General features: G+C 38.5%; 1 protein-coding gene across 1 annotated transcript in view; it reads left to right on the top strand.

The window, feature by feature from the left end:
- The window catches only part of ROS1 (ROS proto-oncogene 1, receptor tyrosine kinase), a 67,947-nt gene that overhangs the window by 21,006 nt on the left and 22,844 nt on the right, over positions 1–24,097 (top strand). The window contains exons 18-34 of the mRNA XM_058802191.1: positions 3,210–3,310; positions 5,263–5,477; positions 5,863–6,027; positions 6,594–6,755; positions 7,556–7,818; positions 8,634–8,697; positions 9,279–9,481; positions 9,954–10,165; positions 10,560–10,846; positions 11,737–11,913; positions 13,720–13,937; positions 14,347–14,488; positions 18,469–18,701; positions 19,513–19,689; positions 20,696–20,870; positions 21,354–21,471; positions 23,454–23,641. Coding sequence (XP_058658174.1) covers positions 3,210–3,310; positions 5,263–5,477; positions 5,863–6,027; positions 6,594–6,755; positions 7,556–7,818; positions 8,634–8,697; positions 9,279–9,481; positions 9,954–10,165; positions 10,560–10,846; positions 11,737–11,913; positions 13,720–13,937; positions 14,347–14,488; positions 18,469–18,701; positions 19,513–19,689; positions 20,696–20,870; positions 21,354–21,471; positions 23,454–23,641 — 3,100 coding nt within the window. The remainder of the gene's footprint in view (positions 1–3,209; positions 3,311–5,262; positions 5,478–5,862; positions 6,028–6,593; positions 6,756–7,555; positions 7,819–8,633; positions 8,698–9,278; positions 9,482–9,953; positions 10,166–10,559; positions 10,847–11,736; positions 11,914–13,719; positions 13,938–14,346; positions 14,489–18,468; positions 18,702–19,512; positions 19,690–20,695; positions 20,871–21,353; positions 21,472–23,453; positions 23,642–24,097) is intronic.

The raw sequence follows: 24,097 nt of genomic DNA on the forward strand, positions 1-24,097 counted from the left end.
TCCACCTGTCATACAAATTGTACTCCCATTTAACCTGAAGCCAGATTGTCCATTAAAGACCCTCTCCAGTTTTAGAGATCCATTTCTCTTAGTTTTGTATCATCCCCCAAAACATTTTAACTTTCCTTTCCCAAAAGAAAAGAATTTGGTGTTTCTCTGATTATAAAACAAAGCCAGGCCTTGTTTAGTCCATGAAAGGAAGTTAATATTCTGAAAGGCCCACTAATCTCACAGGTATTTTACTTCCACGAGGGCTTGGGAAGAAGGAAGGCAGGTTCTGGTGTGCCACCTGCTATAATTGTAATCCTGCATACAGAGGAACTGTAAAACTTTTGTACATGAGAGAAAAGTCTGTGCTGCCAAGACCAATCTATCTCCCAGCCCCAGCCTCCCTACCCCTCTGTGGAAGCTGGCTGGTGTGGACTGTCTCCATGGGAAGGTATATGTTGTCCAAGCTCAGCAGCACACTTGGACAAATCTTCTGGATGATCTGTGGCAAAGGACTGACATGTTCCACTTTATTCTAAGTGGCAAACCTCAACTTCCTTGCCCTTCTCTTTTGATTCTCTACTTGCTTCTCTGGATCGCCTCATGCTAACCTCAAATTTCTTGTTCTTGCTTTCAGGAACCTTGGCAGCAGTAGGATTGCTTGTCTGGTCCTGTCTTTTTTTTTTTTCTGCACCTTTCTCTATGTCAGTGATACCAGCCTTCAACCATTCACTTATTCACACCTCCTACAAACAAACATCTCCTCTCCTGCTTCTCTGCTGCCCTAATCTGTGCACTGACTTCTGAACTCAGCCTCCTGCTGTGATGCACACAGGCAAAAAGCCAAGTACAAATGTCTAGATTGAGAAGTGACCAGTTGTAGATGACAGGTGTTTCTTTATTAAAATAAATCTCAGAATAAAATTATCAGAAAAAATAAAGGACAGCACAACATTCTTTAATGATGGAATTGTTGAGCTGGTTGTTACTGTTTCAATATCAAGAGGCAAATATATGTTTGCACAGGTACTAATATGTATTTTCTTTGCACAATGAAGCTCTTTATGTGAAAAGGGCATGTTTTATCTCAGTATTAAAGTACAGATGTAATAGTTAATTGCTGTTATCCAACAGTTAAAGAATGTTCTCCATGTAAGTGATTCTTACTGGTATTTGCCATCTGTTTTTCTGATAAAGAATTGCTGTTCAGCTGGATCTTCAGCAGTTTGTAGCTGTACTTCCTTTTAGCTTGAAGTCTGAATGCTAGGAATAGGAATAGAAGAGCCTACTGTAAAAATGGCAGGTTTCCTAAACAAATACAAAGGCAGAGCTTTGAAAGTCTAATTTCTTTGGCAGGAACTAAATCCTTCTATGGCAATTATTTTGTTTTCTAATCAGTTGTTTAGCTCAGCTGGTGTGTATTGGCAGAGCTTGATTGACTTGAGCAGAGCTCCTCTGATTTATTCCAACTTAGGATCTGGCATAGACTTTCCAAAGCTCTTACTAAGTTGTTTACACTGTACAGTATGATAGAACAAAAGTAATTTTATAGAGGAGCAGCAAAGTGCATTATATGGAAGTGGGGCCAGAACCCTTTTAGGTGTGGTTTCAATATTTTTAGTCAAAGGGTATTTCAAATAGCTAAGTTTATCCTGCATCTCATGATGTTCGGGTACACTGCACCATCACAAATACATGTTGCACCCAGAAACTAGTACCTCTCATGAACTGGGAAGTGCTTGCCTGCTTTTGAAGCATCACAGAAAGGAGGTGTTAAACTGCTGCCTAACTCCTGAAAATGAATAGTACAAATATTTATTTGCCTTTTAATAATGAGGATACAGGGGTCAGGATAAAGAAGATGGACACATCTATAGGAAAATGTAATACCTGCAGAAAAAAAAATGGGGCAAGGAAGAAGGACCCAAAGGTTCAAAATGGCAACATAAATTCAGGAAGATGTCATTTAGTGTGGAGCATGGGAGGGAGAATAGGTAAATGGGATAAAATATAGCACGACTGACTAAATATACACTTGGGCACATACACGCTGTGAGATATTTTTAACAGGACAACCTACAGGAGCAATCATTCAAACCTTGATTTTCTGACATACAACGTCAACAGAAATATGTCAAGAATGTGATTACATAAGGAGCAACAGACAACTAAGTGATATAGCATTTGCTTTCCTGTCATCATCTTCTGCAGTTTATTAATGAAGAGTTAGGGAAAAAAAAGGCTGTTCCACTTAAATACATAACGGAAATTTAGGCTTATAAGCGAATAGTTATGACTAGTGTTTGCATGAGAAGTTTGAGAGCTGCTGGAAAACATGTTCAGAGAGGCCCCAAACAACTTGTAAGCTGTGCTAATGATATAAAATAGACTAAACTTGATAATGTTTAGCAGACTAACTTATGGAAGCAAATTCTTTTTTATTCACAGAACAGATTATTAAAGATCTGATTTTTATTACTGTTGCATATGGTATTGAATCTGTTGTTTACTGCAGAAATAAGAAAACTCTATTTTGAATATTATAACCTATTAAAAAGAAATAACAAATCTTTCATGTCCCTTAAAGGAAGATGAAGCATTGAAGTAATGAACAGGAAGATTGTTTAGTTTCCTCCTCCACTTTATTTCATAATAAATTATTTACAAAAATTTAAATATTCAAATTTCCTGCTTAATCAAATAAATGAATTAAAATTTTGCATCTATTTTCCATAAGTAATGCAATATTTTAACTGTTTATGTATAAAATCAAAGCTGGAAAACAAAGACAAAAGACCTGAAATGCTTTTTTCAAAAGGTGATTCTGACTTTCAGACTGGATATCACCCACCTGTTTCAGACAAAGAATATTAAAATACCAGAGGTATTTTGGAGATTTTGACAGGTACTTCCACTAAGCACTTGATATGCTATTGCCATCATATCTGAGGTACTCAGATACTCCAGGGATGAACACTGTGATAGGTGTTAAAAAAATGTTATCTGGAAAATCATCAGCTGCTATAAATAGGAGTCCACCAAGGACCTGATTATTTTCTAGTGCTATCTCTTTTTGTGTTGGAATAAACATTCATGGTAGTAATGCTGTTTTTGCCGATAAAGAGGAACTCATGATGTCGTCTAGACAGCTGTTATGCCTAAGGGTGCTTATCTCAGAAGTGAAGATGTGTTCCAATTGCTAGCTGGACTGTTTTTTTTAGGTGGTTGGTGTAACCTTGGATCTCACCTATGGTTTTCTGTACTGGCTTGTGCGAGATAGTCTATATCTAAACCTATACAGAGCTTCTCTCTGCAAAGAAGGGTAAGTAAATGTATTGCAGAGATAAGAAAGTTTGTATTCCCTAGTTTTTGTCATACTCTTTGAGAAAAAAATGTTGTCCAGTTTTGTATTTGCTGAAATGGCCTGACAAAGGCAGGAATGATGAATCTGACTCCATGTTCTCAGAAGGCTAATTTATTAGTTTATAATACTGTATTATGTTGAAGAATACTGAACTATATTAACTAAAGAATACAGAAAGGATGCTTGCTTAATGCTAAAAAGATAATAATGAAAACTTGTGACTCTTTCCAGAGTCTCAACACAGCTTGGCCCTGATTGGCCAATGAGTGAAAACAACTCACCAGAATCCAATGAAACAATCGCCAAACACATTCTACACAAGCACAACACAGGAGAAGCAAATGATATAAGAATTGTCTTTCTTTTCTCTGAGGTTTCTCAGCTTTCCAGGAGGAAAATCCTGGGTGAAGGGATTTTTTTAGAGAATGTGAATGCCACAGTCCAGTGCTGGGCACACTATTTACTAATTTAATAATAAACAAAACCAAGCGCTAATGATCATGGCTAGATAATGGCAAACTACATATTGTGGTGGTTGGTAACAGTTTTACAGTGAGAGAAACAATGTACAGAACCTCAGCTGAACTGAGGTCGGGCTCATCAATTTTTAGACTTGGATTTAGGAAATAATTGCTCCTTATTGTCGGTTTTATCTTGGCATTTACAACACTTGACAGCTTCCAAGTGCCTGGAGCTCTGTAACTGGCTCATCTTTCTTGAATCTCAGGACTTGAACTGACACCTCTTTCTCACCTGAGCAAACAGTACTCAGCAGGCTTTCTTCTTGATCATCCTGAACGCGAAATGGCAGCATAACTCCAGAAAGGAAAAGTTTATTAACACGAAACATAAAGAACACAGTTTATGGGTTAGCTTGATTATATACTAAAACCCTGAGAAAAATGGTGGTTTTTCTCTAAGTGCAAAGTGTATAATGTGTAGTGGTTTGTGAAACTATGTTTTTGCTCCCTTCCATGCAGAGAATGTGATTATATTAATTTTTTTTCCAAGAATCAGATTAGATTGCTTAAGCTTAATTGAGCAGCATCTGTATTTACATGTGCCCATAATTTTGCAGGCTGGCTTTGTGTGGAATCGGATGGAATTTCTGACTGACTTTAGACTTGCTATGATTAATAGTAAATACTTAAAGAATCAAAATATGTTGATTAGTTTTAGCTGGAACATACAGCTCCATTATGAACAAATTGGCAGCCATAAATCATCACAGAATACTGAGATTAGAAGTGATCCAGCCTAATGGACCTGGATGGTGTGTCAAATCTTTTCCGAATTTGTTTTGGATGGCATTTGGAGGGCTCAAAGACATTTCTGAGATGGAAAAATGACCTCTCTTACAGCATATTTAATCTCTTACCAAGATAAATTGGGACCTAAAAAGGCCTGTAAGTTTTGACATACGATATGCAAGGCAGATTAAATCACGGGTGATCCCAGTGAAGAATAATGTTAGTAGATCTTAGTAAATAATGGAAGAAAATCATCAGGGTCAAATAAATCTGGGTTCCTGATCTAGTGAAGGAATGAATCCATGCTCTGAGGTAGACTTCACTGTTTCAGTGGAATTGCTGAGAAAAGGTGGGCTGATTTTCAAAATTCTCATTTTTCTGCATCTATACAGTGGAATTTTAAACCACTTTATAATTGTTTTCCTATGAAATAAAGGGAATGAAGGTCCTTTTGTTCTTTCTGTGATGTCTCATATTCTGAAATTCTTTAAAGAGCTTAAAAAACATTTGATTTGACTTCCTGCCTCCTACATTTTAGAATTTGAATTATAAGTATTAAGAACTTGAATTATAAGAAACTTAACAATATGTCAAACCTTGCATAAATCTGTTCCCTCTACATGTGGGCTATCAGTTTGCTAATTTCATACATTTCCACAGTTGCAGTAATTCCATCATCATGGAATTTGCAGCATGGAGTACTTCAGAAATATCTCTGGGTGCACTGGAATACTACAGTGGTCGTCTGTTCTGGATTAGTAGGCTTCAGTTCATTACAGTCCAGGAAGTCAATCAGAGCCTTAGCATTCCCTTCTCACAACCAGCAGAGTTTACAGCCTTCACCCTTGTTCAGGCATCACTTAAACCTTTGCCAGGTACATTATTTTCTTTATTTAAACTCCTCAATAAAGGTATTCACTGTCAGCCTGCGATTCTTCATTCTTGAATTTCTTCAGTAATTTGACAAAAGATAAGGACAAGACCAAATTATTAATAAATATATTAATAACTTGTTAATAAATATATCAGATATACCTGATATATGTATATATATATCGCCTGATAAATATATCAGGATAATGTGCAATTATAAAAGCTGATGGTGAACATATGGATAAAAAGAATATGTGCTGTTGCTATTTATTGTTTCTATTTAATGTTGGCTTACAGGATTTACTTCCATGTTCTAAGCCACATTTGAATAGTCTACCTATTCCTCACATTCTTTAGTTTATTATTATTTCTTCTGTTTATGGACAGGAAACTTTTCTTCTACACCAAAAGTGATTCCGGATTCAGTGCCAGAGTCTTCTTTCAGAATTAAAGGAAATTCCACAAGTTTCCTCATCACTTGGAGTCCCTCCACAAAGGTGGAATGGGGAACTGTCTTTTACTGCGTGGGATCCAAAGCTCTACAAGTGAGGATATTGATGCAATCCCTCCCTATTATCTACATATATTACTCCATCTACTTGCTGATACATCTATTTTTAAAAAGAAATGGAGGATTTTCTTCTCTGACATTTAAAAATTGGTCAAGAACTAAACTATATTGCAAACACAGTGCAAGTTGCCCAGTTTCTCCACCACTGCAGCCAGCAGTGGCTCTGGGCTAGTGGTGGGGATGGCACTAGTCAGGCAAGGAGATCACAGTGGTCAAAAATTCATGAGAAAGCCTCTCACAGTAACTCAGAGAAAGAAGTGTCCTCTGAGATGACAGTGGGACAGGCTTTGCCTGAATGTGAAATGTAGCCTTCATCACTGCTTTAGTGCATTTGGCAAGCTTTACTTTAAATTCAAAAGGCAGATTGCTGGCACATGGCTACCCATCACTGCAGTGCCACAGGAGTTGGTGAAACAATGACCACTCACAGGAAGAGAAGCTGTGTTTTGATTTAGTTGACCGGTTTGGTGAGGGGATTTTGGAAAACTGAAGGCCTTTTGAGCAGTAAAGAAGTCTTGCTTTATTTTGTTCTAATTTCATTTGCAGCCTCTGGAGAATGAAGGATGCCTTCACCCCCATAATCTGACAGTGCCATCCTACCGAGTGGGTTGGCTGGAACCATTTGCACTCTTTGACTTTACTGTCACTCCATACACATACTGGGGCAAGGCACCAATGACATCTGTATCCCTTCGGGCTCCTGAAGGAGGTACTGAAATTTTACATCCTGTTCCTCGTGTGTAATGGGTACTGGGAGCAGCTCAGTGTCAGCGAGTGAAACCCTGGTGTGAAGGATGAGCAGCTTTCAGAGCTAATTAGCTGCAGGCAGAGTTGCAAGGACATGTTTCTGAGTATCTTTGCCAATCATCTATTGCATACATAAATGCAGACAATTGAAGTAATTGAATTCAGAGTAGAAAATGCAGGGCAATATATCCAGCATGTGCCTGTGACTACAAGCAAGAGAGAGAAACTGAATTCATTACAATGAACATGAAAAGCTGCATGCAATATCTTAATCACTTAGTAGATTTTTAAAAAATGCTATGCACATTTTAGTCTTGCTTCAGTGTTTATTTCTGCTCTTATGCATGTCAAAATTAAGTTAGTTAAAATATAGTGTTGAGTGACTGAAGCACTGAGAAAGCTTATGAGATGCAGTAGATTTTGAAGTGAATAGGAGAGGGAATAGAATATGCTCTGTGTTGTGAAAATTTTTACAGCCCCATAGTTACATACAGGACTTGGCTAAATAGATATCCATAGTTACATACAGGACTTGGCTAAATAGATATGTCCCAATCACTGTGCAGGAGTGCATTTTTTTTCCTGTTTATACAGCTCTTTCTTTTGGCTAGGCAAGTTAAAATCAGATAGCTTTGCATCAATGAAAAACAGAAAGGAATAACCATTAAGTTTTAGATAATCTTCTGTAGAGTTAGTTATGAGTTAGGGTTTGTGTTTTAACAGGAGTATTTTGTTCTGTGTATCTTTATTTTTTCTACACAGTTCCTTCAGCCCCTAGGAACCCTAGAATATATGTGTTACAAAATAACCTACATGGAAGTGATGGGCAAGTCCTTGTGGAGTTCAGGTGGGACAGACCTGAAAGGGATAATGGAATATTAATGCAGTTCAGGGTTTACTATCAGCTAGTGAATCAGAGCAGCACTGCTGGCACTTTCATGGAGTGGATTGAAAGCAATGTTAAACCCACCCAGATGCAGTTTTCTCTCAAGGACGTGCTTCCCAACCTGACAGTAAGGTTTCAGGTATGAAAAATTACTAAGCTTGTCTCATGCTAGGTGGGAGATGTTATCTGTGCAGTCAGATGTGTTTGCCTGGGAGATGTTTTTTTTGCTTGGGGCAAGAGCTTGTGGTTTCTGCTTGTAGAACTGCTGATTTGCTGACTCACCCATCCGTACCTGGTTCAACTTCTTTTTGTATCACGTTGTTCACTAAATGGTGAAGCCCAAAAGAAAATTTTCTAGAGGTTTCCCCAAACCACTGCTAGAAACTGCAAGTTGAACATGGATTCAACTGGTCTGGTGGAGAGTGACAGGCCTTTTGAACAGAGCCACAGTTTGAGAAAGTCAGGGACTCATGTGGCTTCCATGGAAAGAGACTTCCAGTCCAAAACTTGTCAAGAAGTCGTATTTTCTTTGGGATAAGATTTTTGAAGCAGACAAAATGTGTGCTAGAAAGGCAAGTTAAAAACAAGAGAGCATATAATAGACCAGATACTAGTAAGAGAGAACACCGTGTTGGTTGCAAGGTCTGCAAACAGTAGGAATTGTTCTAGGCTGGGAAAGGAAACAAAAAGACTGTCTGGAGTCCTTTGAGCTCTAACTATTAGATGCAGCATGGATTGTCAATCTCTGGGCCACTGGTTAAATTTCTCTTCATAGCCATGGTCCCAACTTGAATGCAGCCTTTGAACTGACCAGCGTAGCCTTGTGTCAAACAGAGCACACACTTATGCGCCTAGATGAGCAGACAGGGGTTTTGTCTCTGTTGGCTCTACAGGATCTCAAATGCAGTCATTTATGCTGTTAGATAACACAAGTATCAATCTCCTGTCCCCCAGGTGCAGGCCTTCACCTCTGTAGGTCCAGGGCCTTTGTCTGACATGGCAGAGAGGAATTCATCAGGTATGGATGATTTAGTTGCTATCTCATGGCTTGTGTGTAATAGCTGGTGAAATGACAGTACAAGAATTTGGCAGTCTGATAAATAGCCTGCAACATGTTATGTAACATACAGCAAACACAACAGAGGAAATGGTTACCTCTTCTGATATGAAAGATTAATAGATTCCTTATAATTCGACTAAATTTTGGGAATTTCAAGCCTTTCCTCAAAACTATGCTAAATTAGCTTTTTTGTGCAACTCCAGGTTAGCATGGAGCAGTAGGTTTTCACCTGTAACCTGTTTACTGCTAGAGATCATAATATATTTCTTGTTTGGCTGTTAAAGGTCATTAAATGACCAAATCTGTTTTATTCTGCTTAAATTTGTTAGGTAATTATGCACAATGCCACTGAAAATATCTTAGTAGTTTGAATGTCATGACATGAGGGCATCTCATTGCTTTATTTATTTTCTGTTGCAAATACAATACGTTCATACCCAACATTTATTTGTATCTTGTACTTGCTTTCCTTATGAATGGCTGTGTTTATCTAGGATGGGATTTTTTTTGTTAATTGTGCTGTGCTCTTTTCCTTCCAGATCTTTTCCCTATCCCAACTCTAATAACTATTTCTGCCAGCAAGTTGTTTCTTACTGACATAGACAGTGGTCATACCATCTGGGAACTTTCAGCCAAGACTGATGTAAAGGACATCTGTTATATTGCTAATAATGACAAAGCGTACCTTCTCACTGAAGATTCTCTTTTTATTCTTGATATACAGAATGCTTCAATGTTTCAGGTACTCCTTTGGTCACTCCTTTACTTGAGAGAATCTAGGAAAATTGTCATTACTTGACCATTATTGCGATCATTTTATGGCCAACTATGTTTTTGAAAAAGTAAAAATGAACAGTATGCCATTGTCAAAGTTTTCCTATTAATCATAAATGGTTTACGGACATCTGCTTTGTTCATAAGATATTTTTATCAGATGTTCAATTTCAAATTCATACTAGTAAATACAAGAAATTCATATTTTGTATCGCATTTAATTTAATTTGCATAATTCTAATTTCAAGAATATGGAAGCAACAATTGATATTTGTGAAACAATAGTTTTGATTTCTCTAAAAATATTGCCAATCCACGACACATCTTTGCATTTTGACTTCTACTTCCCAAGTAGACATTTTCTTTCAGAAACAAATTGGTTTTCATAATGTGTTCACATCAGGTTGAACAATTCTGTGCTTTTAAATTTTTTTCTTAAGTTTTTCAGAGATGCACATCTTCACAATGTCACTGCCATCACAGTTGATTGGATTGCAAGGCATCTCTTTGTTGCCCTGAAAACACCACAGAATGAAACTCGAATATTTTTTATTGATCTTGAGCTCAAGAAAAAATATCTACAAGCCTTGAACAAGCAGCTCAGCAAAAGTAATTCAACTGTATCATCTCTGTTGTCATATCCTTTCTTAAGGTAAGGTACATACTAGTAATAACGTTTTTAAGAGCAAATTTTAGACATGATTTTCACTAAAACTTGAACTGTTAAGGACCGAAAAGGACTTTTTATAGAGGATGAGTTTTGGCATTATGTAAATCTCAGAAATTTTTAAATGTAGTGCCACTTAAGTACTGCTAGTTGAGCTTGGACATACCTAATTTCAAAAAAATGTTAGTGTTTGAGTAACAATTTTAAATGATGCTTAAATATTGATAGGTACTTCTATATGTGTAATGCAGCACAAATAACATTTTTTTTACAGTAACCATTTTATCCAGAATAACCAGTTGTTGTGTCAGACTAGCATTACATTTAGCTTGGTCAGGTTGAAGTTTTCCTACTGAAAGCAATGCATTTTCTTTGGTAGCCGCTTGTACTGGCTGGAAGAGTTTGATAACGGCAGCCACGTGTTTTATTATGATATTCTGAACAACACCGTGCACCACATCCTGGCACATGGATTGGTAGAAAAACAGATGAGGAGCTACTGCACCTGTAATGTCACAGAAGCAGAGCTGGGAAGGCCTATCAGCATAGATCTGTCTGACTCCAAAAATCCCCAGCTGCTTTTCATCAGAGGAAGAGATGAAATATGGGCCTCAGATGTGGAGGGTTGCCACTGCTGGAGAACTATCAAAATACCGAATATTCAAGGTCTGAGTGTCTTTTATTTTTCTAGGTAGTTTGTGATTCTTGCTGTCTCTTAATTCAAACAACTTTCATTTCAGGAAATAGCATCCATGAAGCACTGATTATGGAACTGATTGATCTATAGTCAAATGTTTGTGTTCTGTGTTTCCAGTTGTAAACTTTATTCATACAAACTAGAAGAGCAGTGTGAAGATATTTACTGATGCAAGTGTGTATTCTAGTAAAATGTAAAAGAAATGCTACAGCCTCAAGTGCTACTTGTCTATAGATTTCATTTAGAATATTAACACATTATTTTGCTAGGGTTTTGTGTTAGTTATATCTATTGCAGTTAATCTCAATGAAAAGATACAGTAACACCTCATGCCTGAGAATGGCATTGCAGACTTCATCATGTGGGGAAGGTACTTCACGCAGGTAGATAATTCATCTTGTATGACAAACTATCCGTGTTTCACTTCTTGTGATAATAACATTTACTCTTGGTTGCTCAGTTCTGGAGGTGTGCTGGTAAAGCTGCTCTGCTACCAGAAGAGCTGTCTTAGCTGTTCCTGAGAGATGGCAGATCATGGTGGTTTTCATCTTGGAAAAAAGAGCAAAGTTTCTTTAGACAGATCTTGCTTTCGTGTTTCATTTCTTGAATAGCAGTTCTCATAATTATGGGTAATTAAACACCTTCAAATCTACACCTGTAAACTGGAATAGCAGTGTCTCAGCATCATGAGATCTGCTGGGAAATATCAGAAATCTCTTGTCAAGAGGAGGTCAGTGGGGATACAGTGTGGCCAAAATGGCTGTATTGACTCACTGTGAAAACACGTACCCTTCTGCTCTTGTAAAATCATCTGCTCAGGGTTGACTATAAAACTTATTTATGCAATGTTTTCCTACAGGTAATAAAATTGGCAGCTTGACTGCAGATAAGAAATTTATATACTGGACTGCTGAAACAAAGGAGTACACTGAAATTTGGCTAGCAGATAAGGAAAGCAGAAGACATTTTCTTCACAAGAGAGCAAACCACACGCTGAAAATCTTAGCTTACAGCTCAGCAGCACAATCATATCCAGGTAAATGGGATTTGGGTTCTTTTGTGAATGTCACCAGTTTCTATCAGAGCATGTGTTTAAGTTGCAGATGTGTATTTATGTAAAGTATGCTTCATGGATTCAGATACCTTCTACACAGAAACAGTTTGGAGTTTTTAAAAATGATGAATATAAGGACTGGCCTTGTGTTGAATACAATGGAAGGTCATGATGATGAATATTTCATCTCTTTGTTAATGCCAAACTATGCCTATTTTCAAAGTTGTGTCAGACATGGAGATTTAGAAAAGGTGGTGCACATTACAGCACAGAAAAAGAGAAAATATGTTCCACAGTGTTGTAGCCAGAGTTTGATAGTGATGCCTGTTGTGACACAGATTTCTGAGTTTGGTCACGAATATCTAAAACTAAAATGAAGGTCTGTCCTTTCAAAGATAAAGAGTTAAGAACTCTGCTTATTAAAGCGACTTATAATGAAGTACCCAAGAGACAACTACAGGTTACATTATAGCAGACCCAGGCATCACTTAGAACTCCTGATATTTTAAACAAACCATTGTAGAATGATAATGAAATAAATAAAACATTAGTTTTAATAGACAATTAGGATTCATGATACCTATAGGGATTATATTTATAAATGCAGAGGTATAGAACATCTACTAGCATGATGAATATATTCAAAATAATTATTGAACTCCAATTTTACATAAAAAACCTGGCAAATATACAAATGAATATTTTAACAAGATTAACTTCTTTGTTATAAAAAAATTTCACATTCTTTTGAGTAGCTGGTACAGTCATGCCTGCCTGTGGCTGCTCTGACCAATGCTCAGGCTATTCTTGCCAGCACTCTGGGCATGTTTGTTCTCATGAGATCTGTGTGGGCTTGGCTTTGATGTAGGAGCCTGGTTTGGCCCTGGTACAGAATGTGCCAATCCCTATCCCCAGGGACAGGGTTTCCTGCAAGAGCCCCAGGCTTGGCTGGTGCAGAAAGGGAAGAACCAAATTTCAGTCCAAATGGATTATTCCTATCCAGAGATCCCCACGGAGATTTTCTAATTTGCATTGACAGCTGCAAAAACATTTGGAGGAATATGCATGAACCTGACTTTGGTAGCAGTGGCAGGGTTGTTCACTTTGGGAGAAAAGATGTTAAGTATGAGGTCAGTTGTCGTGGCCTAAGGGCAAGAACAGGTCCTTGTACCTTCTTTCCTGTGCACATGCCTAAATTTCTTCCTTCTTAGCAGGAAATCCATTTAATATATTTTTATGTTGTTCTAGAAAGAACACCAATTTTCTTTTGTTACTTTTCAGTAACTGTCATTGTCGTTTTCTACTGTTTTCTCCCTCCAGACTCCTTTTCCACCTCCCACATTTGTCTCTCATTATCTGTTGTTACATTACACATGGAAAACTGTTTGGAAGAAAAAGCAGATAACATTTAATTGCTAGAGAAGGCAATGTCTATGCAGCATAACTGTCTTTTCCATTACAGGCAAGTTTGGGCTCATCAATGTGTACTGCCCTGACAAAGATGTAGCAAATTGTACAAACTACATCTTCTACTTCAAGAAGGACCTAAATTTTTTATTAAATTGTATCTTGTCAAAGATAAACAAGCGTTTCTCTGAAGACCAGTATTTTTGTACCCATGAATCAAATAAAATTGTTTCAGGCAGAATTTTCTTCTGTTTCTCTTTGTGAGAGCAGAAAGAATACTTTGTAGTTGTGCTTTCTCATCCGAATGATGGTAGAATCCCATGCAAGTTTGGGTGGGTACAGCCATAATTTTAATTTTTAATCTTTTAATGTCTTTCCTAGATAAAAGATGCCTGATTCTCTTGCCAGACACTGAGAAGCCTACTATCCTTGCTACGACCAACACCAGCTTTACATTAAGCTTGCCATCTGTCACACCACAGCAGCTCTGCCCTGGCATATCCCAGCCTACACCGACATACCTGGTATTTTCCAGACAAATTACAAACATCTGCAGGAACTCAAGGCAATGTTTGTCTGCTCCACAGCAAAAAACATTGGTATGGCTACTTCACACAGAAATGCATGTGATACCATCTATAAACAGGGAATGTGACATTCACTTCTAGTGACTTTATGAACCATTCTGTGGCTTTCTGTCAGCGAGTTTTACCATTTCTACATCCCAACAGTAATTGTCCTTTCTCTATGGTATTTGGAAAGTGGTAGATACCTTAGTTTTTCCTTTGTGCAAGAGCCCCCTGCTTTTTGTCTTGTTTTTTGGTATGTACTTTCTTTTCTGTAGGAAACTGTGATTCAAACATTCTTTTTTTAAACACTAAAGTGTTTTACAATGCAAAAACACCACTGTATTACTTTTTAAGCACACATTTCATTGGCAGATGATTGGGTTGACATATGACTCTCTTTTCTAAGAATGCATGTTTATTATCTGATTTGGGCTTACAGGAATATCAGAGTCCTATTGCTGTCTTAGAGAACCTACAGCCATTTTCAAGTTATGCCATACAAGTTGCAGTGAAAAACTACTATTCAGAAGAGGAAGTGCTGCCTGTGGGAGAAGGCACAGTTGGAACAACTCTGTATGGAGGTTTGTTTCATATTTTATTCTGAATTTGAGCTGAGTTCTCATCTCAGAGGAAGATGTACACAGGTTTAGGCTGTAAATCAGAAAGCAGACAAACAGTCTGATTAAAATATAACCTGGGTAGATCTTCACAAGGTTTTGACAAACAGGCTTGATGAATTTGTAAGATTCATTCAATACATTTGTATGTATTCTTCAATGTTTTGGCTTATTTGCTTCCTGAGGAAAGATAAATTATGGTTAAAAGTGGCTAAACAGTTGCAGTTTCTGCCTTGAACCACATCTTTAAGTACGTTGTGTTTGAATGTAGGTGTGATTATGTATATTTAAATATCTGTTTTAGGTATTCATTCAGCATTAAGATTTTTTCCCTTGACTTGATGTCACTCTCATGATTGCTGTTTCTAAGGGTAATGCCGATTTGTTTTGTTGTGAACCAGGCTGAAAAGGCAACACTTCATTTTTACTTTTGGCCTGAATGAAAACAGCTCATTTTCAGTTGATTTGAAGAATTTTGATGTGTTCTTTCAGTCCTTGTTCTTTGGGAATACTACAGTCTGAGCTGGATGTCTCCTGTGCTTGTAAATACCTCAGTTAGGGCAGGAAGATGATTCTACTCATATCCTGCTTCACCCTACCTGTTTGCAGCTGTGGGGCAGCTGCTGTGCCAGTTTTCTTGAAGCTCTTGACATTTTCCAGAATGAGAAGGATATGCAAAAATTTCATGTTATGTGTTTGCATGTGTTGCAGCCTAGCCCAATAGAGTTACCTTGCTCAGCATTTTTTCTTGCTTTGCATGTGCAATTCTGCACATGCACATTTGTCTTTGTGAGGAGCTGTCTTTGTTCTCCTCTGCCGATACATTTCTCTGTGTTTTTGCTGAAGTCCCTTGCTGAAAACATGGAAAGAAAACCATTATGAGGGGTAGCTGTGCCCCATGGTGCATATAGTGCTTGCTCTTCTGTTGTGTCAGTTTTGCTCTGTTGTGCCTGGTGTCAGCAGCCAGTGTCAGCTGGATCCACATAAACTCTTCATTTGCAGAGCCATCAGGCACCTCTCTTAATTCCTAAGTCAGCAAGTCAGAATTATAGCCAAGTCTACAGTATATCTGTGTTTTGCTGAAAGACTGTAGAGGTGGTACCTAGGGATGCTTGGTGTGCAACTCACTGGGATGTGGGAATGCTGTGGCCCCCATCTTCATTAGTTTTCTTGCCTGGGTTTTGTTCTGCAGAGTTGGAGCGGTTCTTTTTTTTAGAGAGGGTAAGGGAGTGAAACTGAGAGGCACAGAGCCCTTGGGCACTGGCTCCCTTAGCCTGGCTGCATCAGGGCTGGCCTTGGCTGGCACTGAGCTGTGCTGTGCAGCTGTGCAAGTGGACATTGCTGTGACATGCAGTGAGGGAGCCACAGCTGGACTCCTAATGTTTTTCTTTACCTCTTTTTACCTCTCTGTGGATTTTGGCTGCTTCAGAAGTTGATAGAATAACTGGAATTAAAGTATGGACGGCCACCACTACGTTTTTCTTACTTTCCTCAATGTCTCTTTCCCCAGCAATCAACTGTGCCCAAGAAAATATTTTATCCAGAACACCTGGCAACAAGTACATGCCAGGAGTCCTGATTGCCTTTCTTTTTCCTTAGGGATACACTCTTTAAAGGTTTCTTTAAGGGTTCATTCAGAGAATAATCAGCCTCTCTTTTTGCCACCATTGTCCAGAGGAAAGCATCACCTGTGAGCCGCCCTGGCTTCTCTTATGCACAGATCATTCCCTGTTTTTTATCCTGGGAGCAGTCACAATTTTCCCCTTAAAAACCCTCTGTTTAAGGTGAGCTTCTTTTCATCTTTCAAATGGAAGTGAAACAAGAGGTGCAGGCATATTATCACCCTTCTCATAGAATCCAGGCATGCTGCACTTCCACAGTTCTCTAGTTCAACTGTCCTGGGTATTTTTCTCTTAACATCAGATCCCTTAGCATCTGCACCATCAAGCAAATCTGCTCCCACCCTATGTGGATCTCTGGATATTGTGAGCTGGTCTCTTCTACCTTGCCTGCAGTGAGAGGACTGGAGGCAATGGCCTTTATCTGAGATGAGAGATTCAGATTAGATATCAGAAAAAATGCTTACACTTTCAGGTGGTCAGGCACTGGAATATGTTTCCCAGGGAGTGGTGGTGGAGTCACCATCCCTGGAGGTTTTTAAGAGGCACCTGGTGTTGGGTGATGTGGTTTAGTGGTTACAGTGGTAGTTCTGGTTGACAGTTGGGCTTAATGATCTGGAAGGTCTCTTCCAACCTTGAAGATTCAATCTTCCTATGGAGTAAAACAAACAAACACCCCCAAACACCCAACAATTCTAGCCTTCTATCAGTTGATTTCAATTTTTTGCATGGGATTCCACACCTGTAATATAAAATTTGTGTGATACATAGATTTAATAACATTATATATTATTTGGATGTGGAAAGAATTGACACAATTATTTTTTGTATGGGAAACTCTTCTATGCTGCAGCAATGTACAGCCCTTCAGTGATGAAACATAAAGGTAGATTATAAAATAGGAGACTGGATTGCTCCACTCAAATGGAATTTTTTAGTCTCATGTTAAAATGAAATCTGAAACTCAGAACAGGTTTCTCTAGTTGGGACAAAATAAAAAATCTGGATGAAAATCAAGTCTTAGACAAAAAGCAAAGCAACCAACAAAATACCCTCCCCCCACCCCAGCTTACAAACCCTGAGTATTTTGAATAGATATTTGTATCAGCATTCAGAGCTTTTCAAATTTGTTGAAAAACTTCCAGCCAGCTGTAAATAGAAGGTATATGTGTCCTGACACTTATGTTCTCAATTTCATGAATGTAACTGCCAGTTTAAATTGTAATCAGATGCTGCTAGAGCCTCTTGAAGTGTGTACACTATTTAACACCTCTGAAGCTGTGTGAATTCCCTCAATGACTTTTTCTCAATTCTCTAATGAAGTGAAAGAAGCTTGGAATAATTTGTGCTTTCCATCAAATAGCAAGGTAGAGGGAATGAAAAAAAGAGGAAGACAATGCATTGCTCCTGCCACAGAGTGTCACTCTTACTCCACATATGTTTTAGCTAGACAAATAAAAATTTGTCCTTTCCTAGTCTAGTTTCTGTATATTTCATTAAATAATCTCTGGTCTAGCTACTAGGATATGAAATAAAACATATGGACTCATCATTTTGATGTGGGAACATAAATAGTGTAATGACTTGTTAACTTTTTACCTCTCTGGACAGCTCAATAGGAAATAAAGAATTTTTTATACAGATCAGGGACATACCTTATACCATTACAAAGTCTGTGATCTTAAAGCTTCAAAGCAAGGGTTGATTTTTCCAGAACAATTAGTGAGTAACTAGCTGGTATGGACATCTGACCAGCAACCCAATTTCTCCCTTACACAGCTCAGCCAGACTCTGTTTCTGAGAAAAATTTTTAAATTATGTGAAATAATGGATTTTATTCCCTCATAAGTTTCCATTCAAGAAAAGACTTTCCAATCAGAGTAGTGCACAGTTTTTGTGTCTTTTTTCTTTGTGAGTGTGTGCATATTCAAGTAAACATCGTATTAAACTCACATCTGAGACCTTGATTAGGAAGTTAAGAAGGAGTAGGAATCCAGTAATATGACTATAGATGTAGAAGTGTACATATATGTACATACATATATATATATATATATTATATATGTGTGTGGGTGGGTTTTCCTGGTGTTCAGGTTTTTGTGGGTTTTTTATCTGTATTGGGATAGCCAAGAAAATACTAAAAGTCCCTCAAAATATTTTGAACTTGTCTTCAGCTGACTGACAATACCAGAATATGAGTTTTACATGTGTAGAGTTTCAGTCCTGTGAATGAATTATATTAATACACTTACATCCTTCTTTTCTTTCCTTGGTGACGTTTCTTGACTACTCTAAAAGGGAGATTAATTTTTCTTTCTGTTTCAGTACCAGAGGCAGTTAGCACTATTAAAATATTAGTTTTGTCTGACACCACCATCAACATATCCTGGAGTGAACCTCTGAAGCCAAATGGACCTCTTGAATTCATCCGCTATCAGATCTCTGTCAATTTGTTGCCTCCTGTCCCAGCGACACCACTGCGAAAAAGTGAATTTTCAAATGAGATGCTTGCCTGGTCTGTCAGTAGGCTCCAACCTGGAACAAATAATTCCTTCAAGGTATCATTGCAAGTAGTTTTAATGGTCTGTTCAACCTGCAAATCTTTAGACTTCTCTTCTGCAAAGGAGACAAATAAAAGTATGCAATGTGGATTCATAAGAACAAAATTTGCTGCTTCTCCCTTTACAGATGAAGGCTAAAAAATATAGTAAATCTGGACAGCAGGTCTATGATCAGAGTGACATTTTCAGAAGTAAACATGTTGTCTGCAGAATGTGCACAGGGTATCACAAATAGAGTGATTTACACAGTTGGGAGAACATTCAGATGATGGCAGGAGGGGATCTGTAGGTCCTAATTTGATTTTAGGCTTTTGTAAATGATTTGGATAATATAATGGAAAATATATATACACACACATACCTAAATACCTGTATGTGTATATGCAAGTATGCACACCTAACTGGTCATATTTGCCTGTGGCTTAGTGAAAAGCAATGTGCTAGGGCACTTCTTGACTTTGAATTTCTGTGGTTCTAAAACACTGCCTAATATGTGATGTGACATCTGCACAGCTGTGTAAGATTGTGTGGCACTTAAGAAAGATCTAGAAAGAGAAGGGAATTGGTAGAAATCTGAGATGAGAAGCTAAGAAGAGTCTCTGAGGAAGGGTACTCCTGGACATGAACTTTCAGCCTGAAGGTATATAACCTTGCAGCTATGAGGGGCAGAATCTCTCTACACCTTAATCTCTATTGCCTGAATACTCTCTTGTTTGAAACGTCGGTCTGCCAAACACTTGGTTCTGCTAAAGCAAAGCTGCCTTTCCAGCTGCTCTGGTATTGTACAGTTCATCCATTGCCTTACTAGGTTCTTGCTTTCCATCCTGATGAGAACTGGTTTTCTGAAAGTGCCCCTGTCATTGCAAAAACATTTGAGACTCCAGCTGCACCTATCAACATAGTCCCCAGAAACACCAGTTTCCAGCTAGAATGGAGAGCTCCTCTGCACATCAGTGAAAACAACTTCTGGTTTGAGCTGCATAAGGTAAAAACACCTCTAAGTTTTGGGGTGGAGTTTGTTTTCAGATCAGACAAAATTTGACCTACTCTGCTCTGGTAAGCAGGACAGGGTGGGTGGCAGGATGTACATGAAGAGTCTCAGTGGATAATTTGGGCATGGTGATGTCAGTCTTAGCTGCTCAGCAGGGGCAGGATGGAGTCAGCATTTGCCAGGAACAAGGAGCAGTGCAGCTGTAGCATTTAGTGCTCCACAGTGCCAAAGGACATCCTGGATGACCTCACCAGAATTCCTTCTGAGTCTCCTGTTTCAGCAGTTCTATCCCTGTTTCCTCACTGCCCTGCCCCAACTGGGTTTGCAGTTGCAAATCCTATGTCTGCCCTGCACAAGAAAAAGAAGAAAAGGTTTCTCAGCAGTAAATATTAACTACAACCTAGTATCTGGATTTGTCTTCCTGTGACAGAGGTGAGGAGAAAATGCCAGAGAGAAGACCAGGTCCAAGAAGTAAGGAGTAAGGGCTGCAGTGAGAGCAGCATGCATGGAAAATTCAGACTTCAACATGTGAACCACTGGATGCAGAAAAATTCTTGTCCTAAACTGGATCATGCAGATTCTTTACTATAGAGAATCAGATTCAATAGACCTACACCAAACATTTTCCTGCCCTAAAATAAATGCCACATCACAATTCCACTAACCCACCACCTCCTTTCAATTGCATCATGGCAAGCTGAACTCATGGGCACGATGATCCAGAAATAAAAGGGGAAGGCTCCTTTTGGCTGTGTAAAGCAGGCACTTAATCTGTTATTCTTTGTTACTGCCAAGACTTGTAGGTCTCCTGAAAAGAAAGAAGAAAATTAGGGTTTGTGTCCTTGGTCTCTGAGAGGACAGAGTCCCATGGTTGAAAGAGCACCTGCGTCATATTTCCACTATGATATTAAGAGGTGGCAAAGTAGTTGATCTACCCAGGAATAGAACTGTGACACACTTTCAGCAGAAAGTTGACCATAATGATATTTTATTTCTCTAGTGGCCAACAAAAAGTGACTGGTTTTCTCCTGTGAACACTACATGCACAGGAAATCTTGTTTACAAATGCAACCTCACAGGAACTCTTCCTTGGACCAACTACTTAGTAAGAGTCACAGTAGTTTATGTCACAGGAGTGAAAAGCACTTCCTCTTCCACAAGCTTTAAAACTACAGGTAAGCACTTAACGCATAACAAGATGTTAAGACTTTACAGGATGTGAACATTAAACATAATATTTTCAAAAATTTAGCAGGGAATTTTCTTATACTAAGACCCAATAGTTCTCTTTGTTTGAAAAATGAATAACACAATACCATACATTAAGATGTAATAGGGGGAAAGAAATGAGATTCATTTCCAAGTGGAGCAGAGGAAAGAGTGAGGGGAACTGAAATGAACTGTCTGTAATGCAAGTGAACTTATTACTGGTAAAAAATTTGGGTAAAAATTTACACGTGGGTAAAAATTTTAGAACTCATCTATCACAAAGAGAAGGCCAAGAATTCATTCTCTCTGAAGATTATTAATATAGACCCTCTTTCCTTTTGTATGTCTAAACACTCATGTGTGCATCAGATTTTTCTCTGTGCCTGTTGGCCCTTTGTCATGCTACAAACACATTTTAAGGATTCTGTTTCTTCCCTGTTTGGCTTAAGCTGGTGTTCCTAGTAAGCCAGGAGTTCCTAAAAGAGCCGAAGACTCCAAAAACTCTCTACAGTGGGAAAAGGCTGATGACAATGGAAGCAAACTGATATACTACATCTTAGAGGGCAGGTAAGCAATGCATGAGGCACTCTTCCCATAGGTAACAGCCCAGAACAAATCTGGGTGTGCTGGGCTTTTCAGGTTTCCTCTGATGGGAAGAATGAAATGTATATGATCAGAAAGGCTCTTCCCATTGGGATCTCTTTCTTAGATAAACCAAGAACCCATAATTTCCAGAATTTCTGGAAAACACAGAACAACATTTTCAGAGTAATCTTGAAATAGAATTATATAATTAGATCTATGTCAGGGAACTAGAGGATTTGGAGAGAATTTCAAATCACAAATCTTACATGTAGTATGTATTTTTGGCTGATATATATGTATAAATATATTAGTGTTCAGAGGACTGAAAGAATATTGCCAGAAAGAAAGTATTCCCACCCATGTGGGATGACTGCATAATTTTTAAAGTGCTCTGTGATCAAATTCCAATTGCCTGGGCTACTGATGTCACAATAGAGTGCCAGCTCACTCTTATTCCTGCACTGGCATTGGAAGGGCTGATTGGGCAGGTTAGAGTATATTGCTGTAGGCAGTGACTTTGAATTTCTAATTTTTTGACCATGACTCTGGAGAGATTCCTTTAAAGCAGTCAGTGCAAAGTTTAAGTAATGCATTATTTTAAAACTAGGAGAATCTATCTTCTGAAATATTCCAGTGATTGTTTGAAGTCATTACTGATGGAGGGCAGCAATTTTCTAAACTCAGCCATTATTTCTTTCTCTGTGCTTATGAAAGTTAAGCACTGACAGCACTCTCAGCTGGAAATGCTTTACTTATATAAGTTTTCACCCAGACATATTTTCCTGGTGCTGTAAGCTTCCTACAGTTCCATGAGCATGCAGGAGCACTGACCTGCATGCTCTGGGAAAACAATAATTTTGATATGCCAGGAGATATTCTGTACCTGATTTGCTGCAGATGGCTAAGGAAAAGTCAGTCCCTTGGTCTGTGCCAGGGCTGTGCATTAGCTGCTCCAAACTCCAGCTTCTTATTTATGTCTGGAGTCATAATGCTTCACTGAGGTGGTCTTTTAATGTAGTCAACTTTTCTCTTGCAGTTTTGAATGTACACAGGCTGATGGTTTTGACTGAATTTCCCACCAGGTAGAAAAATGTTAGGCTACTTGCATGGCATTCTAGAAAATGTTTGCCTAACCCTTTTAATCAACCTCTGTTTTTCATATAGCTATAGTGGCAACATGTACGCACATAAGGGTGTGAGTTTTCCCATGTCTTTCTGGTTTAGAAGTGTTTGGCCTTTTTTCTTCATTAAAGTGTGTTGGGAGAATGAGTGACTCGCTCATGAAGGTCATTTCACATGATGTATTACGGTGTTGTGTGACATGAAATGATATTTCAGATATGGCCTTTCAACTTTAAGTATGTGGTCTTCTTTTGGTTGGTGAATAATCAGCTCTGAATTTATTGTGAGCAATCAATCTCAGTCCAATGGGGAAAGGAAGAAAAACACCCAGCAGTCAGCAGATACTATGGGAAAGTGGTTAGCTAAAGAATGGTATCTCCACTGCCAATGACTTGCTTCCCATTTAGCTTGTGAAACCTGATGCACAAGAGACACTGAATTACTCTGGGTCTGGAAGGGAAAAAAGCTCTAGCACAGTAGATTTGTTTTTGTTTTTGTTTTTTTTGCCATAAAGCTAAATAAGAACATTTTTAAATCTTGACTGCGAGGCATATACTGAAACAGGTGAATCAGACATATATTGAACAGTTTTTCATGTGTAAAGTGTTCTAGTATTTAATTTCCAATGCCAAGATAAAGATGTTTGGTTCCTAGCACAGCTGAAATGGCATGCCAGAATTTTCTTCTCTGTAGCCAGAATCCCATGACCAGATTGAGCTTTTATGCAGGCAGAGAAATGCTGTGAAACCATGAGACTGAAGCAAAGAATAGGCTGGGGGTGAAGCAGTAAACTGCCCTTGTGGCATTAATGACGTTCCTGTGTCGTGCTGTGCATGCTGCAGGAAACAGTCTGGCAACAGCAGCAATGTGAAGTCCACGTGGGAGGTGGTTTACAATGGCTCCTGTGGCAGTATTTGCACATGGAAGGCCAAGAACTTGGAAGGAACTTTCCAGTTCAGAGCAGCAGCTGCAAATGTGCTGGGACTTGGTGAACACAGTGATGTTAGCATGGATATAATTTTGAGTGAAGGTATGTCATGTACTTCTGTATTCTGTTAATCCTCGTTTTGTTATTCTAAATAGTCATACCAATTTAGGAACAGAGACTGGCTATTTTAATAAGAATAATCTTGCAAAGATAATGTCTCTAATAGGTAATAAATGGCATTGTTTTTATTGTGACCTCTGCTGCTAGTGCTCATCCAGACTCTTTTGCTCAGAACAGTGGGCCTGAAAGGTGCTTCTCCTCATTTATAGTACTTTGTCTCTGTGGCTCTGCTGCTCTGCTTTATGATGTGATTCTTGGAAAAAAGACAAGCTCATCCACTGGGTAGAAATATCAGAATTACTTCTTGCCTTCAGCCAGAATGTTAGCCTTTCACTTTGTGGGTGCTTTTGGAAATCCCACCTTGAGTAGTCAAACAGTTCAGCATTTTCTGTTTCTGCATACACATTAGGTCGCAGGAATGGACCAAGTCTGGGGGAG

Source organism: Ammospiza caudacuta, chromosome 3, assembly GCF_027887145.1.
Source record: "Ammospiza caudacuta isolate bAmmCau1 chromosome 3, bAmmCau1.pri, whole genome shotgun sequence".
Lineage (NCBI taxonomy): Eukaryota > Metazoa > Chordata > Aves > Passeriformes > Passerellidae > Ammospiza > Ammospiza caudacuta.